General features: G+C 32.5%; 3 protein-coding genes and 1 pseudogene across 3 annotated transcripts in view; 2 read left to right on the forward strand and 2 right to left on the reverse strand.

Moving 5' to 3' along the window:
- Window positions 7,227-8,140, forward strand: LOC104753750 (MADS-box transcription factor PHERES 2-like). The gene has a single exon (XM_019238057.1). It carries the CDS (start codon window positions 7,227-7,229, stop codon window positions 8,004-8,006), a length of 780 nt encoding a protein of 259 aa, XP_019093602.1. The 3' UTR covers window positions 8,007-8,140.
- Window positions 13,379-15,212, reverse strand: LOC109129520 (annotated as a pseudogene).
- Window positions 15,975-17,643, forward strand: LOC104750875 (equilibrative nucleotide transporter 1-like). Its single transcript, XM_010472726.2, has 2 exons — window positions 15,975-16,604; window positions 16,698-17,643. Exons 1-2 carry the CDS (start codon window positions 16,052-16,054, stop codon window positions 17,429-17,431), a joined length of 1,287 nt encoding a protein of 428 aa, XP_010471028.1. The 5' UTR covers window positions 15,975-16,051; the 3' UTR covers window positions 17,432-17,643.
- LOC104753751 overlaps window positions 17,630-17,775 on the reverse strand; it is a gene marked incomplete at its 5' end in the record, with an annotated part of 3,593 nt that continues 3,447 nt past the window's right edge. Inside the window, one exon of the mRNA XM_010475954.2 lies at window positions 17,630-17,775. This exon is cut by the window's right edge and continues 23 nt beyond it. Within this exon, the coding sequence (XP_010474256.1) occupies window positions 17,640-17,775 (136 nt within the window).

Here is a 17,775-nt window from a genome sequence, read left to right on the forward strand (position 1 = left end):
TGTTCTTATTGTTTCTCTAACTACATGAGATTGCTCATATGTGTACTCAATCGACCAAGAGATTAAACTAGGCTTCACACAATTGACATTTCTCTTGTCTCTACAACCAAACTCCACTTTGGGACAAAAGGTTTTTATCTTACAATCTCTTGATGCATCAACCTCTTCATCTCTCACATGTGCTTTTCCCTCTCAATCTCTCATGCACCTTGTAATAGGCTCTATACACATCCAACATGCAGTCCTCCTGTAGCCAACACACCACAATCCAACAATATTCAATTCGTTTTCATATGTTATTTTAAATGTCATACCATTACAAATAAATTTATGACCATTGTAAATAATTTTGATATATTAAGGCATTAAACCAAATTATTGTTAAAACTAGTGTAAATATCATTTTCATCAATATATTTTTTAGCCACACCAACAAAACTCTTTAAAACTTTAGCTGGAACATATCATTTTCGTCAACAGCTTCAAAGATTTCATCTACTGTTCNCCCCCCCCCCCCGCCAAACCAGTCTTTCTAAAAAACTCTCCATGATTTTCCATACATATCATCCTTTAGTTAAACCAAAATTAAAGCATCTAATGAAACCTTAATGATTTGAGAATAAAAACATTTTCTAAATATATTAAAGATGTAAATTCTATTAGAAAAAAACATGAATTAGGAAAAGAATATCACCAGAAAGCTCAAAATCAAGCCATATAGAAGGAAATCAAGAAAGAGAACTCATAAGATAATTTCTAAGGTTTCTTTGCAAAATAGTATATTTTCAAAACTTAACTGGATTTAGTACCTATACTATTTATAATTATAGAAATAGGTAGGTTTTACTATTTTTGTAATAGAAGAGTTGTGTGATAATCGAGAAAGTGATGTAAAGTGTAGTGTGTGAAATTACAAAAGGGTACATTTTCAAAACTTAACTGGATTTAGTACATATATTATTTATAATTAGAGAAATAGGTAGGTTTTACTATTTGTGTAATAGAAGAGTTGTGTGATAATCGAGGAAGTGATGTAAAGTGTAGTGTGTGAAATTACAAAATGGTAGTTATACAGAAATACAAAAATATAAATATTTTTAATTTATTCATATTTAATATACTTTTTATTAGTTGTACAGATGAAAATGTATATGTTAATATACATGTGTACACTAAATGAGTTGCACAACTTAACATATATGTATTATTATTCATTTGTAAACTTAATAAATTGTACGAATTACATATGTACTTTTAATGAGTTGTAGAAATAAAAATTTATGAAATTTATTTTACATAAAAAAAAAAACAAATTGTCAAACAAAATGGATATCAAATAGTAGATGCTAAAATATACTCCCTTCGTTTCAAAATATAAGATGTTCTAACTAAAAGCAGGCAGATTAAAGCATGTTTATTTTTAAAAAGTTCAACCAATCAGAAACAATATTACATAATATTAAATATTAAATGAAACTAAAAGTTGCATAGTAATTTGAAAACATACTATATTATTAAAAAAAAAAATTCTCTAAAACATCATATATTATGAAACAGAGGGAGTGCAATTTTTATACCTAAAATGTTTTTCAAAAAATTTATATTGATTAGTATTTTAGTTATTATATTCAAAGGGTAATGTAATAAATAATAAAAATATTTAATTTTAATAGCATACTTGAATATAAAAGTTTTTTTTTAAAGTTTAGAAAGTAATGTAAATAGTAGTGGATAGTGAAAAGTGATTATTTTGTAAATTATAAATAGTGAAGCTACTAATTAAGTTTTAAAAAGGTACTTTGCAACTTTTCCCTAATTTCTAATTTCTTCCCCAGCTGCAAACATTTTTTTCTTTTGCAAAATAATCACTGAGTAAAATCTATTGAAGAAATCTACTCTTGAAGCAAGGAGGACAAGATTGAGACACTTGTTGGAGCAATGCCATGTGCACGTTCCGAGTTGGTGATACAACATTCCTTACCATTGCTACTATTGTTGTGCTTATGCTGCATCAGTTAAGGTAATTTGATTGATTTGTTTGGGTTGTTTCTAACTAAACTTGATTCTAATTCTCTGTGCTTTATTGCTTATCGATGAGAACCACTTCAAGTGAGTTGACGAAGCATTGTTGGATGAGATCGAGAGATGAGCTGTTATGCATCCTGGACTGTGCGATACATCCATCCCCATCACATTTAAATGCAATCTTCGTTTTATAATACCTAGACTGTGCGATGTTTCATCCAATCTTCAGAGCATGATTGAGTACAACATCCTTAAAGGCAATGGCGTTGAAGAACTTCTGGTGATAGTACAAAGTCCCATCTCCACTTATGATGTTGCTACACTTTCTCTCCCGACCAGCTTCGTCATCTTCATCAGTCTCACTGTCCGGATACTCATCGTGAAAGATCGAAGGTTCGTCTCCAAACTCCATTACAAATTTCTCGATTTCAAACGCGTCTCGCTCCCTTGGATCTTATCTTCAGGTTCATCGTCTCGTATTGGATGACCTTATCCTCCTTCCTCTGGCGGACCAGACCCAATATCCTCTTAATGAATGACTACAACATTCGTCTCCAACTCAATTGAACCCATCATTGCAAACTTCGACTCTAGATCAATTGAGAATTTTTTGTTTCTAAAGTTCTAGGTTTTCCTTTGATTTGAGGATTTTTATGTTTTATGGATTTTAGGCTTGATAGGTATTGTTAAATGGGTTGATTCGAGTTTATTTCTGGGTTAATTTGGTTTAGTTTTATTTTCACGCGGTTAATAGATCTTCCAGCACAACAAACCAATGCTAAACCACGATTTTGACATTATGGGGGGACCGAGGATTCGAACTTTCAAATTATGGGGAAATTGGATTTGAACTTCCAAATTGTGTGGACAAAGATCGAGGTTAAGATTTTGTGGATTTGTTGTACATATCGTTTACCCGTTAAGAACAACTCGTTATTCCAATTCTTTTTTTGTTCTTGCATCTCTTGTTCTTATTGTTTCTCTAACTCCATGAGATTACTCATATGTGTACTCATTCGAGCAAGAGATTAAACTAGGTTTCACACAATTGACAATTCTCTTGTCTCTACAACCAAGCTCCACTTTGGGACAAAAGGTTTTTATCTTACAATCTCTTGATGCATCAACCTCTTCATCTCTCACATGTGCTTCTCCCTCTCAATCTCTCATGCAGCTTGTAATAGGCTCTATACACATCCAACATGCAGTCCTCCTATAGCCAACACACCACAATCCAACAATATTCAATTTGTTTTCATATGTTATTTTAAATGTCATACCATTACAAATAAAATTATGACCATTGTGAATAGTTTTGATATATCAAGGCATTAAACCAATTTATTGTTATATTGAAAAACAGGTTTATGTTATATATGATCCATGTCCAAATTCTTTTTAATATGCCAAGAAAATAACTTGTTTGGTTAAAACTAGTGTAAATATCATTTTCATCAACATATCTTTTACCGACACCAACAAAATTCTTTAAAACTTTGGCTGGAACATATCATTTTCCTTAACAGCTTCGAAGATTTCATCTACTGTTCCCCCCCCCCCACCCCTAAAACCGGTCTTTGTAAAAAAACTCCCCATGATTTTCCATACATACCATCCTTTAGTTAAACCAAAATTAAAGCATCTAAAAAACCTTAATGATTTGAGAATAAAAACAATTTCTAAATATATTAAAGATGTAAATTCTATTAGAAAAACATGACTTAGGAAAAGAATATCACCAGAAAGCTCACAATCAATCCATATAGAAAGAAATTAAGAAAGAGAACTCATAAGATAATTTCTAAGGTTTCTTTGCAAAATAGTACATTTTGAAAACTTAATTGGATTTAGTACATAAACTATTTATAATTACAGAAATAGGTAGGTTTTACTATTTGTGTAATAGAAGAGTTGTGTGATAATTGAGAAAGTGGGTAAAGTGTAGTGTGTGAAATTACAAAAGGGTAGTTGCATCTGTACTACTCATCTAGTGTACAAAAATACAAAAATATAAATATTTTTTAATTTATTCAAATTTAATATACTTCATATTAGGTGTACGGATGAAAATGTATATATTAGTATACATATGTACACTAAATGAGTTGTACAACTTAACATATATTTATTATTATTTATCCGTGCACTTAAGAAATTGTACGAATTACATATGTACTTTTAATGAATAGTACAAATAATTATTTATGAAATTTAATTTACATAATAAAAACAAATCGTCAAACAAAATGGATATCAAATAGTAGATGCTAAAATATACTCCCTCCGTTTCAAAATATAAGATGTTCTAACTAAAAGCACGCATATTAATGTGTGTTTATTTTTAAAAAGTTCAACCAATCAGAAACAATACTGCATAATATAAAATATTAAATTAAACTAAAAGTTGCGTAGTAATTTGAAAACATACTATATTATGAAACAAAAAAATCCTCTAAAACATCATATTTTATGAAACGGAGGGAGTACAATTTTCATACCTAAATTTTTTTGAAAACAAATATAGATTGATTAGTATTTTGGATTTAGATTATAGGGGTAACGTAATAAATAAAAAAAAATTATTTTAATAGCATACTTGTAAATATTTTTTTTTTTAAAGATTAAAAAGTAATGTAAATAGTAGTGGATAGTGAAAGGTGGTTTTTTTTTTTTTTTTGACAAAGTGAAAGGTGATTATTGTGCAAATTATAAATAGTGAATCTATCAAGTTACTAATTAAGTTTTAAAAATGTGCTTTGCAACTTTTCCCTAATATCTAATTTCTTCCCCAGCTGCAAACATTTTTTTTTTTGCCAAATAATCATAGAGTAAAATCTATTGAAGAAATTTACTCTTGAAGCAAGGAGGACAAGATTGAGACACTTGTTGGAGCAATGCCATGTGCACGTTCCGAGTTGGTGATACCAGATTCTTCATTTGCTAACCAGAGACATTTGCTTTTCTTTTCAAGTTAATGGACAAAACCGATCCCGTTCTTGATCAATGCCTCGTATGATTGTTTTGTCAATGAGACATCTGGTCATATTGATCACTTAAGACTTAAAATTAGGTATATATGTGCAAAGTGCTTCCTTGTGCATTAATGTTTTGGTATTACTTTAAAATCACAAAGAACTTTGGTAATGAGATTTATAGTATCATGAATATTAAGGAATGATGATAAAATTATGAAAAAGCTTGCAGAAGTGGAAGATAGAAACTGTCACACAAGATATAAACTTATAAATTTAATCATAGAGTTGCATAAATTATATAGTATTATTCTAAGGGACAGAAAAAATCAATAGATTGTTACAAAGACATGAGAGTCTTGACGTGATTGGGGAAAGAAAAGAGCGTACACAGACGTTTGTTTCCAAGTCCATTCTTAAACCTAAAGTCTTCATCCGCGATTCCTTTAAACTCGACTCGTCTCAAGCTATTTCTCCCCAGATCAAAATATAAAATAACAAACGATTTAAGAAACGTGCGTATGACATAAATAAACTCACCAGCATCCGTGACACCATAGATTTTGTAAACTTTTTTCAAACTCCTAATAAAAGGTGTAGGAAAATGTTTACAAGACCATCGACTTTGCTCTGCATCCATCACATTGTGAAACCATCATCCTTAAAATTGAGAAGTGTTCTTTCAGTGGGTCATGCAAACAACTTAAAGATGTGTGTTTAACACACAGGTTTCAACAAAAGTATACCATTTTTTTAACGTAGACCATGTTGAATGTTATGTTTGTTGAAGGGCTCGAAGTGAATGAAGCTTCGCAATTGATCAATAAAGTTCATACAAGAGATAAAAAAATAACTGAAACTTTAATCAAAAATAAACACTTAATTAAAAAGAGTAGTAAGTTGAACTATGACACTCTAATATATCGTCAAGAAATAAATAGGCAATACACATAACTATATAAATTGTGTAAGAAAAGAATTTTAAATAATATGTAGCTTATTGTTTGGGCCGGCACACTTTTGGTCCGAATTTTAAATAATATGTAGCTTAAAATCGAGTCTGAGACGTACTAGTATGTGAACATTGATTACTATAAACGTACATAGGTGTGGAGATTTTTTTTTTTTTTTGGTGTTAGTTAATCTCTTTCGTCGTCTGACATCCAAAACCACCAGTTGTTAGGACTAGTCGATGAGTACTGTTTTGCTTGAGATTCAAATTTGAAACAAGACATCCAAAAACTTTATTTTGTAATGAATTCGTTTGCTACCTATCTTTAGCTTCACTGGTTGGAGGCAAACTCGTGTAATGTTTCTAAATACCTTTTTTCCTAATTTTCTGTAGTTTTTTTTTTTTATGTTTTATGTCTAATTGAATTGTACCACTTGTGGAATCAGAGAAACGAAACTACGTTTATGTGTGATATTTATTGAATGGAGGAACTGAAGTAATTAAGACATACAAATCTTAATATTGTACTTAAAGTAGAAATGGATCTATGAACGTTATTGGGTTCTTTTAAAAATTACACTTAACACAAATTGACTAATATAAGTAGTAGGAGGATAAATTAACGTTACTTTTTTTTATCTGAATAAAATATCATAAATTAATTAATCAGACGCATAAACTAATCGATGTATAAGCCACTATAATAGTTGAACAAAAAGTGAGAGTGTAGATGGTTTTGGTCGTTTAAATGTCTTACAACTGATATTTATAACATATAATATAGTACATTATCTATATTATTATTTTCTCTTCCACAAATCTTTTCCTTTTCATAGCTTAATTTTTTATCACTTTACTTTTATCCATTTAAATTAGTATTTAAAATGAAAAAAATTTAGATTTATACATCGTAAATATTTTTAATCAATTTTCATGTAACTTTTTACTAACGTGGACATCCTAAATAAAAATACAACTCACAATACTTATGTGAGTACAAAAATTACTTTTAATACAATATCTCTATCTTCATGTCCGATAAAAAGTATTATATCTAAATAGGATTACTAACTATCTTTAAAATGATAGAGTTATCATTTTATATTCAATCAAATGCCTACACGTAGGAGTAAAGCGGATATGATATCTGAGAGTCAACCAAATCTAAAGGTAATGAGCAAGCAATGAAATAAATCCCTAACGGGTAGAAGTACCTTTCATTTCCTATATAAACACCTCATGCCAACAAAATAAAACACACAACAAAGATAGTGAACATGAAAAGAAAAATGAAGTATTTGCTTATAGAAAACGAAGCATCGAGAAAAAGAAGCTTCATCAAACGGAAAAAAGGGATGATGAAGAAACTTGCTGAGCTGTCGACTCTCTGTGACGTCAAGATGTGTGCGGTTATCTACAGTCCGTATACCCCAGACCCTGAGGCTTGGCCATCAAGAGAAGGCGCTGAGAAAGTGATATCAGATTTTATGGAGGTTCCGATGGACGATCGGAATAAAAGGATGGTGGATCAAGAAGGTTTTCTGCGTAAGAGGATTGCTAAAGAGGAAGCGAAATTGCAAAAATTGCGTACTGAGAGCCAAAATTTTGAGATTCAAAATATTATGTTTGGTTGTCTTAAAGGAGAGATTGATGTGCATAAGCTTGGTGAGAAGGATCTTCAGGATTTAAGTTCTTTTGTTGATACTTATATAGACAAGCTTACTTACAGGATGCAGAACTTTATGGAGAATGGTGAATCTTCTTCTCGTTTACCTCCTTCTGTTGTTGCAGATGCAGTTGCTGTCCCAATTGGAGATTATGGTCACATGAATCAAAATCAAGATCAGCAGAAATCGATGCAACGCCAAAGTGATTTTCTTATTGAACTTTTTCGAAAGATTCCACAGAAAATTCATCAATTCAATATGAATGTGAATCTGGATTTGAATCTGAATCTGAATTCGAACCAAAATATGATTTTGGATTTGAATCAAATTCCTAATGTTGAAGAAGATGAAGACTCCATGGGCTCGAACCATCACCAACCTAAAAACTGATGGTCTCGCTATCGACGCTGCTGATGTTGGTGCTCCTAACACCACCAACAAGTGACTTAGATTTAAAAAGAGAATGGTTTTTTTTCTTCTAAGTGAAGTATTTAATCATTTGTAATTGTGTTTTCGTCATTTGAAAAAATAAAACTTCTAAGTGATATCTTTTTGGTTTCTATTTTCTTTTTGTAATAATAATAAAAGTTTTTGCTTTTAAGGTTGTTTTAATGTTATTTTGATTACTAGGTATATGTTTTGCTTAGAAAAATCTTAATTTTATTTTATAAATTTTAGTCATATCGAAGAAAAAAACCTAGCTAGTAGATACGTTTCATTGGTAGGTTCGGTTCATCAATTCAATGTGAAATAAAAAATATAATAGAGAATTTTTTAGCATGTTTGGCTTCTGATGTGATTCCTACATATTGTCGAGAACTATATTCTAATATCATAAAAAAGAACTTTCATATAGCACCACAAACCCACATATTCTGAACCTAAGATCTCTATCCACGCAATTTGGAAGTTGAAATACATTTTTCTCCTAATTCGAAAGTTTGAATCCTTGGTCCCCCATAAAGGTTGGTTAATGCGATTTATAACAAAAAAAAATTGAGATCAAACCAAAAATTGAATAAAGTAAACCAAATTGAGACCTGATTCGAGTTATTCACAACCCGAAATATATACCCAGTTAGAAGAATCTCCAAATTGAAAATTTTTAGAACCCTAGTTTTGATTTTATCTCTTGATCATATTCGATTTTCTTTTTTCAACATCTAAGCTTTGATATGAGGAATTTTATCTGGATCTGTAAGTGGAACATCAAATGTGCAACAAAGAAGAAGATTTATGGGTGTGCCAAAGATGTGTTGGTGTGGAGCTGGTATTGTGGCGTTGATTTCAAAGTCGGTGATATGCTCAAATTTAACCCTAGAGCTACTCTCTCAAATTAAGAAGTCAATTGTAGTACTTAGGGATTGAATCCTTAAACACTCCAGATTCACACAATAGATTTAATAATCTTTTAATTATGCTAAACAGAAATATTGTAATTAAATTGCAAAATTAAACAGAAAATAAAAAGATGTAAATTCAGATGGATGAAACGCTAGGCTTAGGGAAATTCTCAAGAAATCATGGAAAATCAGATCAATTAATTAAGCAAGTAGGATTCAACAATTAAACACCGTTCTTGAACTCTAAACACAATTGTAAAATAAATCAGTTCTCACTGCAAATATTATCTAAATTTAAAACCAGAAAATCCAAATCTCGTTGTAAAATTCTAGGTTAAAAATCAGCATTAAAATCAAGTTTAGATAAGTTCACAAAATTACTAAATCAAATCTCTTTGCAAGAAATAATTTTGCTCACCAAAGGTTTTTGTCAGGAAAATCAATTATATTCTCATATCAATCAATAATCCTAAGATCTAAATCCAGATGACTAATCAAAGATCTAGCATTAATAACAACCTATGGTGAAGAACAAGAAAGATAATGAATCCAAACAATTAATTAATCTAATAATCCATGAAATCCCTAATGAGAAACCCTAAACCTAACAAGCACATCTACTCAGACATAATTGTAGGAACAAAAATCACGAATAAAATAGATAGCATTAAGAGATTAAAGGAAGAAGAAAAGGAGTTCTGAATCTTCTCTAAAGGAGTCTTGATTATTCTCTCCAAAAGCTCTCTAAAAATCTCTCAGGGTTCTCTTTCAAAAGTTGCAGCGAAAAATAAAGCTTAGGTCTAAACAATGACCATAAAAATCCTATTTATATTCCTAAGACACGTCCAGAGACTAATGATGCAAATATGGAAAACTTTGGGGCAGATTTATAAATCTTCAAAACTTGTGGGAAAACTTCCGATTCTTCTGTTGGATGATGCATCGATCGACACCATCACTTGTATCGACCGATGCTTACTCTTGAACTGGTCTCCCAACTTAGTAGCTAAGCCTCAATGCTTGATTATGCTCCAAATCCTCCTATTTAGCTTCATTTTGCTCTCATCCATGCTAAATCCTATAAAGACTCAAAAGACTCTAAAAATACCAAAAAGACTCTATAAATAAGACTTATATCATGGCTAAAAACACCTAAAAATCATGATATATCAGTCGGCTCCTAATCCTTACCATTGCTACTATTGTTGTGCTTATGCTGCATCAGTTAAGGTAATGTGATTCATTTGTTTGGGTTGTTTCTAACTAAACTTGATTCTAATTCTCTGTGCTTTATAGCTTATCGATGAGAACCACAATTTCAAGTGAGTTGACGAAACATTGTTGGATGAGATCGAGAGATGAGCTGTCATGCATCCTGGACTGTGCGATACATCCATTCCCATCACATCTAAATGCAATCTTCGTTTAAGAATACCTAGACTATGCGATGTTTCATCCAGTCTTCAGAGCATGGTTGAGTACAACATCCTTAAAGGCAATGGCGTTTAAGAATTTATGGTGATTGTACAAAGTCCCATCTCCACTTATGATGTTTCTACACTTTCTCTCCCGACCAGCTTCGTCATCTTCATCAGTCTCACTGTCCGGATACTCATCGTGAAAGATCGAAGGTTCGTCTCCAAACTCCATTACAAATTTCTCGATTTCAAACGCGTCTCGCTCCCTTGGATCTTATCTTCAGGTTCATCGTCTCGTATTGGATGACCTTATCCTCCTTCCTCTGGCGGACCAGACCCAATATCCTCTTAATGAATGACTACAACATTCGTCTCCAACTCAATCGAACCCATCGTTGCAAACTTCGACTCTAGATCAATTGGGAATTTTTTGTTTCTAGAGTTCTAGGTTTTCCTTTGATTTGAGGATTTTTATGTTTTATGGATTTTAGGCTTAATAGGTATTGTTAAATGGGTTGATTCGAGTTTATTTCTGGGTTAATTTGGTTTAGTTTTATTTTCACGCGGTTAATAGATCTTCCATCACAACAAACCAATGCTAAACCACGATTTTGACATTATGGGGGGACTGAGGATTCGAACTTTCAAATTATGGGGAAATTGGATTTGAACTTCCAAATTGTGTGGACAGAGATCGAGGTTAAGATTTTGTGGATTTGTTGTACATATCGTTTACCCGTTAAGAGCAACTCGTTATTCCAATTCTTTTTTTGTTCTTGCATCTCTTGTTCTTATTGTTTCCCTAACTCCATGAGATTACTCATATGTGTACTCATTCGAGCAAGAGATTAAACTAGGTTTCACACAATTGACAATTCTCTTGTCTCTACAACCAAGCTCCACTTTGGGACAAAAGGTTTTTATCTTACAATCTCTTGATGCATCAACCTCTTCATCTCTCACATGTGCTTCTCCCTCTCAATCTCTCATGCAGCTTGTAATAGGCTCTATACACATCCAACATGCAGTCCTCCTATAGCCAACACACCACAATCCAACAATATTCAATTTGTTTTCATATGTTATTTTAAATGTCATACCATTACAAATAAAATTATGACCATTGTGAATAGTTTTGATATATCAAGGCATTAAACCAATTTATTGTTATATTGAAAAACAGGTTTATGTTATATATGATCCATGTCCAAATTCTTTTTAATATGCCAAGAAAATAACTTGTTTGGTTAAAACTAGTGTAAATATCATTTTCATCAACATATCTTTTACCGACACCAACAAAATTCTTTAAAACTTTGGCTGGAACATATCATTTTCCTTAACAGCTTCAAAGATTTCATCTACTGTTCCCCCCCCCCCACCCCTAAAACCGGTCTTTGTAAAAAAACTCCCCATGATTTTCCATACATACCATCCTTTAGTTAAACCAAAATTAAAGCATCTAAAAAACCTTAATGATTTGAGAATAAAAACAATTTCTAAATATATTAAAGATGTAAATTCTATTAGAAAAACATGACTTAGGAAAAGAATATCACCAGAAAGCTCATAAGATAATTTCTAAGGTTTCTTTGCAAAATAGTACATTTTGAAAACTTAATTGGATTTAGTACATAAACTATTTATAATTATAGAAATAGGTAGGTTTTACTATTTGTGTAATAGAAGAGTTGTGTGATAATTGAGAAAGTGGGTAAAGTGTAGTGTGTGAAATTACAAAAGGGTAGTTGCATCTGTAGTACTCATCTGGTGTACAGAAATACAAAAATATAAATATTTTTAATTTATTCATATTTAATATACTTTATATTAGGTGTACAGATGAAAATGTATATATTAGTATACATATGTACACTAAATGAGTTGTACAACTTAACATATATTTATTATTATTCATCCGTACACTTAAGAAATTGTATGAATTACATCTGTACTTTTAATGAGTAGTACAAATAATTATTTATGTAATTTATTTTACATAATAAAAACAAATCGTCAAACAAAATGGATATCAAATAGTAGATGCTAAAATATACTCCCTCCGTTTCAAAATATAAGATGTTCTAACTAAAAGCATGCAGATTAAAGTGTGTTTATTTTTAAAAAGTTCAACCAATCAGAAACAATACTGCATAATATAAAATATTAAATTAAACTAAAATTTGCATAGTAATTTGAAAACATACTATATTATGAAATTAAAAAATTCCTCTCAAACACCATATATTATGAAACGGAGGGAGTACAATTTTCATACCTAAAATTTTTTGAAAACAAATATAGATTGATTAGTATTTTGGATTTAGATTCAAGGGGTAATGTAATAAATAATAAAAAAAAATATTTTAATAGCATACTTGTAAATAATTTTTTTTTAAAGGTTAAAAAGTAATGTAAATAGTAGTGGATAGTGAAAGGTGATTTTTTTTTTTGACAAAGTAAAAGGTGATTATTGTGCAAATTATAAATAGTAAATCTACCAAGTTACTAATTAAGTTTTAAAAATGTGCTTTGCAACTTTTCCCTAATATCTAATTTCTTTCCCAGCTGCAAACATTTTTTTGTTTTGCGAAATAATCATTGAGTAAAATCTATTGAAGAAATTTACTCTTGAAGCAAGGAGGACAAGATTGAGACACTTGTTGGAGCAATGCCATGTGCACGTTCCGAGTTGGTGATACCAGATTCTTCATTTGCTAACCGGAGACATTTGCTTTTCTTTTCAAGTTAATGGACAAAACCGATCCCGTTCTTGATCAATGCCTCGTATGATTGTTTTGTCAATGATACATCTGGTCATATTGATCATCTGGTAATGAGATTTGTAGTATCATGAATATTAAGGAATGATAAAATTATGAAAAGCTTGCAGAAGTGAAAGATAGAAACTGTCACACAAGATATAAACTTATAAATTTAATCATAGAGTTGCATAAATTATATAGTATTATTCTAAGCGACAAAAAAAATCAATAGATTGTTACAAAGACATGAGAGTCTTGACGTGATTGGGGAAAGAAAAGAGCGTACACAGACGTTTGTTTCCAAGTCCATTCTTAAACCTAAAGTCTTCATCCGCGATTCCTTTAAACTCGACTCGTCTCAAGCTATTTCTCCCCGGATCAAAATATAAAATAACAAACGATTTAAGAAACGTGCGTATGACATAAATAAACTCACCAGCATCCGTGACGCCATAGATTTTGTAAACTTTTTTCAAACTCCGAATAAAAGGTGTAAGAAAATGTTTACACGACCATTGACTTTGCTCTGCATCCATCAAAATCCACATTGTGACACCATCATCGTTTTCCATGAGATTATAATTATCAAGACAAGCTAACCTTCCCTTATAAGTTATCAGCTTACCCCAAAAATCTTCGAATGGGGAATCTTATCATATCGAACTTTTCAGTTCTGACGTCAAAACTCATTATTATGAAAATATCCGAATCTTCATCAAGATAGGAGGCATTATAATATAGAACACCGTTGATGCATCGCCCTGAACTACGGTAATAAGCACGATGCTTGTAATTGGTTTTAACCGTTCTCCATGATTTTTCAGCTGATCCCAATGTTAAAACCCGACACTCGTCAGAGGCTTCACTAGACGGCATGCACACAACTTTGTGTTTACCCTCGATTGGATCGTATCCTAGAAAGACTATTACACCGTACCGGGACTCCTCTATGGGTTTGGGTAAGGTTAAAAACTGTCTCGTGCTAGGGTTCCAAATCACGGGGTTTTGCTAAATTTCGAAAGGAGATCAAGCCGTGGACTGACTCGCTGACCGAGAATTTGCAGCCTATGGGGTATTTCATATGGTAACTATCCACATGATAAGAATACGAATGAGGCTTTGTATTCTTATCGTGCTGCGGAAACGAGAAGACGAACACTTTGTCCTTGTTTTTGAAGAACATTAGAAGAGATGGCCGTGCTGAGGAGCGAGTCTTGAACGTATTGGTGAAGTAAGTGTCGGTGGTGATTGATGACCAGTGCTTCGAGACGTAACGAGACCTCACAACAGATTCCGCAGGTAGCTTTAAGAGTATCGCTGTTGTTAGCTCGATGGGTAAAGACGACGATGATGTTGATTCTAACATCGATAAAGATCGTCTTCTCTTCTTTCTTCTTGGTCTATCTTTGGTACATCCCCTAGGCTTTTTGTGTGTGTGTGTGTGTGTGTGTCTTCTTCCCCACGATTCGTTCCTCTATATACAGTTTATTTATATATGCAGTATATGAATGTTTTCTTATACGCTCTTTGTTTATTTACCTAATAATACTAGAAATTTCAAAAATATTTTTTTTTAAAGATAAATTCGAAAAATATATATTTTCCAATTTAAAAATATATATATATATATATATATATATGAAATTTAACTAGTAGTTTTTCATATAAAACCTCAAAAGTGACACGAAATGGTAAAAGTTTTTTTAACAGAAAATAAAACTTAATGAAATAACAAAATAGTCAAACAAACAAAAAAATAGTTGTAAATAAAACAATATGAATACTTACTTATTTTTTGGTGATTGGTAAACCAAATTCGTTTTATAATGCACCTTTAAATTTCTCTTTTTAAGACATGTTATAGATTTATAAGTTTGATTTTTTTTTTTTTTTTGTAAGGAAACCCGAAAAGGTCCTGTAGCCCTGACCGGACTGGGCTTTGAAATATAGATTTGAAAATATTTCGGGTCAGGCTAGACCGAACACAAACATATGCAGACTTTGCCGTATACTACAGATTCTTTTTTTTGCCTTATACTACATTACATATATCGGCGGATTAATCCACATTTTATAATATATATATATATATATATATATTACATTTTTTTTGCTGCCATATTTTAATACTCCATCCGTTTCATAATATATGATGTTTATATAAGTATTTTTGTTTCATAATATAGAATGTTTCTAAATATTTATACAACTTTTAGATTAACTTTATATTTTATATATATTATGTAGTTTTGTTTATGATTGGTTAAACTTTATAAAAGCGAATATTTCTTAATATGCGTGTTTTAGCTAAAGCATCCTATATTTTGAAACGGAGGAAGTATATATTACTGAAGCTGTATTCTTGTTTCTAATATGAATATTTCTCATGGCAACACTTAGAGACCGTATATGTATGTACTTTCATTTTGATGTTCTTGGTTATCTAGGGGTTTGTATTAGCTTGATTTGGTTTTTGTGTTGTCTGATTCTACCCATATAGCTAGCTAGCGTGCATTGCATATTTGTTTTAGATGACACAAAGCATCATTACATACATACAACTTGATAATGGTGATGCACCACTACTACAATTTGAGAAGAGTGAACATCTAAAACAATTATATAAAAAGTATTATTTAACAAATGCACGTTTTAGAACCTTTGCTAAACAAAAAAAGAAAAACGATAAAGAGAGAGAAAAAGAGAAAAATACTCCAACTAATGCGTCTACGCTACACATATCTCTATCTCCAACCCAATTATTGCTTGGCCAATAAAACGACACCGTTATATTAATCACACACAGAGACAAAAACCACACCGTTTTAACCACTAAATCCCAAAGTCAGCAAAATTCCCAAAAATCCCCAAAATTGAGAAAAAAAAAAAAAAACTAACAAAACTTCAAAATGACCACCGCCGATAAATCCGCCGGAATCGCAACTGACACGGAACCAGGACCGGAAACTTCTCTTCTCCTCAATCCACACGAAGGATCAATCAGAAAAGCTCCTTCTGATTCCTTCCACTTCGCTTACATCATCTACTTCACCCTCGGTGTTGGCTTCCTTCTTCCATGGAACTCTTTCATCACCGCCGTCGATTACTTCTCTTACCTCTACCCTTCCACCGCCGTCGATCGGATCTTCGCCGTTGTCTATTTCCTCGTTGGTCTCGTATGTCTCTCCGTTATCGTTGTCTTCTATGCTCATAAGAGCCTCGCTACCTTTAGAATCAATCTCGGCCTCTTGCTTTTCGTTATCGCCTTGCTTGTGGTTCCTGTTTTGGATCTGGTTTATGTCAAAGGACAGGTCGGTTTATACGCCGGATTCGATATAACCTCCGCAGCCCTTGCGCTTTCCGGTCTCGGTGATGCACTTATGCAGGGAGGTTTGATCGGCGTCGCCGGTGAAATGCCTGAGAGGTATATGCAAGCTGTTGTCGCCGGAACTGCTGGCTCCGGTAAATATTTCATCTCTCTCTTTTGATTTGTTTGCTCTGGACCTCTCTGGTTTAGATTAACATAGAAGGTGTTTGGGAATTATGGATTTGTAGGTGTTCTTGTTTCACTATTGAGGATCTTGACTAAAGCTGTGTACCCTCAAAACCCTGATGGTTTGAGAAAGAGTGCGAATCTATACTTTGCTGTGGGGATTGTTGTTATGGTGATCTGTGCTGTGTTGTTCAACATAGTTCATAGACTTCCGGTGATCAAGTACCACGAAGAGCGTAAAAAGGAAGAACTAATCAAAGAGAAGAGTCAAGAGAAAGGTTCTTTAACAGGATCAGTGTGGAGAAAGACACTCTGGGAGATCGTGACGAAGATTAAGTCTCATGGTTTTGGGATCATTCTTCTATACATGGTGACGTTGTCGATATTCCCTGGCTACATTACGGAGGATGTTCATTCGGAGGTTCTTAATGATTGGTACCCTGTGCTACTCATTGCAGCCTACAACGTGTTTGACTTGGTTGGCAAGTCTCTCACCGCTGTTTACATGCTGATGGATGAGAAAATAGCTGTTGGTGGTTGCATTGCCAGGCTCTTGTTTTACCCTCTCTTCTGGGGTTGCTTACACGGTCCGATGTTTCTTAGGACTGAGATTCCGGTAACTATACTGACATGCTTATTGGGACTCACCAACGGGTACTTGACAAGCGTCTTGATTATTCTGGCTCCCAAATCGGTTCCATTGAAACACGCAGAGACCGCAGGTATTGTCACTGTGATGTTCTTGGTTATTGGTTTGGCCGCTGGGTCTGTCATTGCTTGGTTCTGGGTCATCTGATTCTACCAAAGCTTGTTATTTGTTGTACTTGTTGTATTCTTTGAGCCTTCCACAAAATCAGTTTCATTAATCTGTGCACCATCATATGTGAATTATTCCTTTTTACTTCAGTAATATGTGAAAATTCTTTTTTTTACACCAAGAACACAATAGACTTGTAAGCTGTAAAAGGCTACAACGTGTATTCATTAAAGCAAGTGTAAGTGGTTCAAGGATTCTTCAATTTAATTCTGAGCTTTCTAGTGATCTTTGATGCTTTTGGATGGCATGCACGTCTCTTGTTGTTGTTGTTGCTATCAGACTGTGCGACTTCAATCCAGTTTAGAACACTGAGAATCAGAGAT

The sequence above is a fragment of the Camelina sativa genome, chromosome 16, assembly GCF_000633955.1.
Source record: "Camelina sativa cultivar DH55 chromosome 16, Cs, whole genome shotgun sequence".
In the NCBI taxonomy this organism is placed as follows: domain Eukaryota; kingdom Viridiplantae; phylum Streptophyta; class Magnoliopsida; order Brassicales; family Brassicaceae; genus Camelina; species Camelina sativa.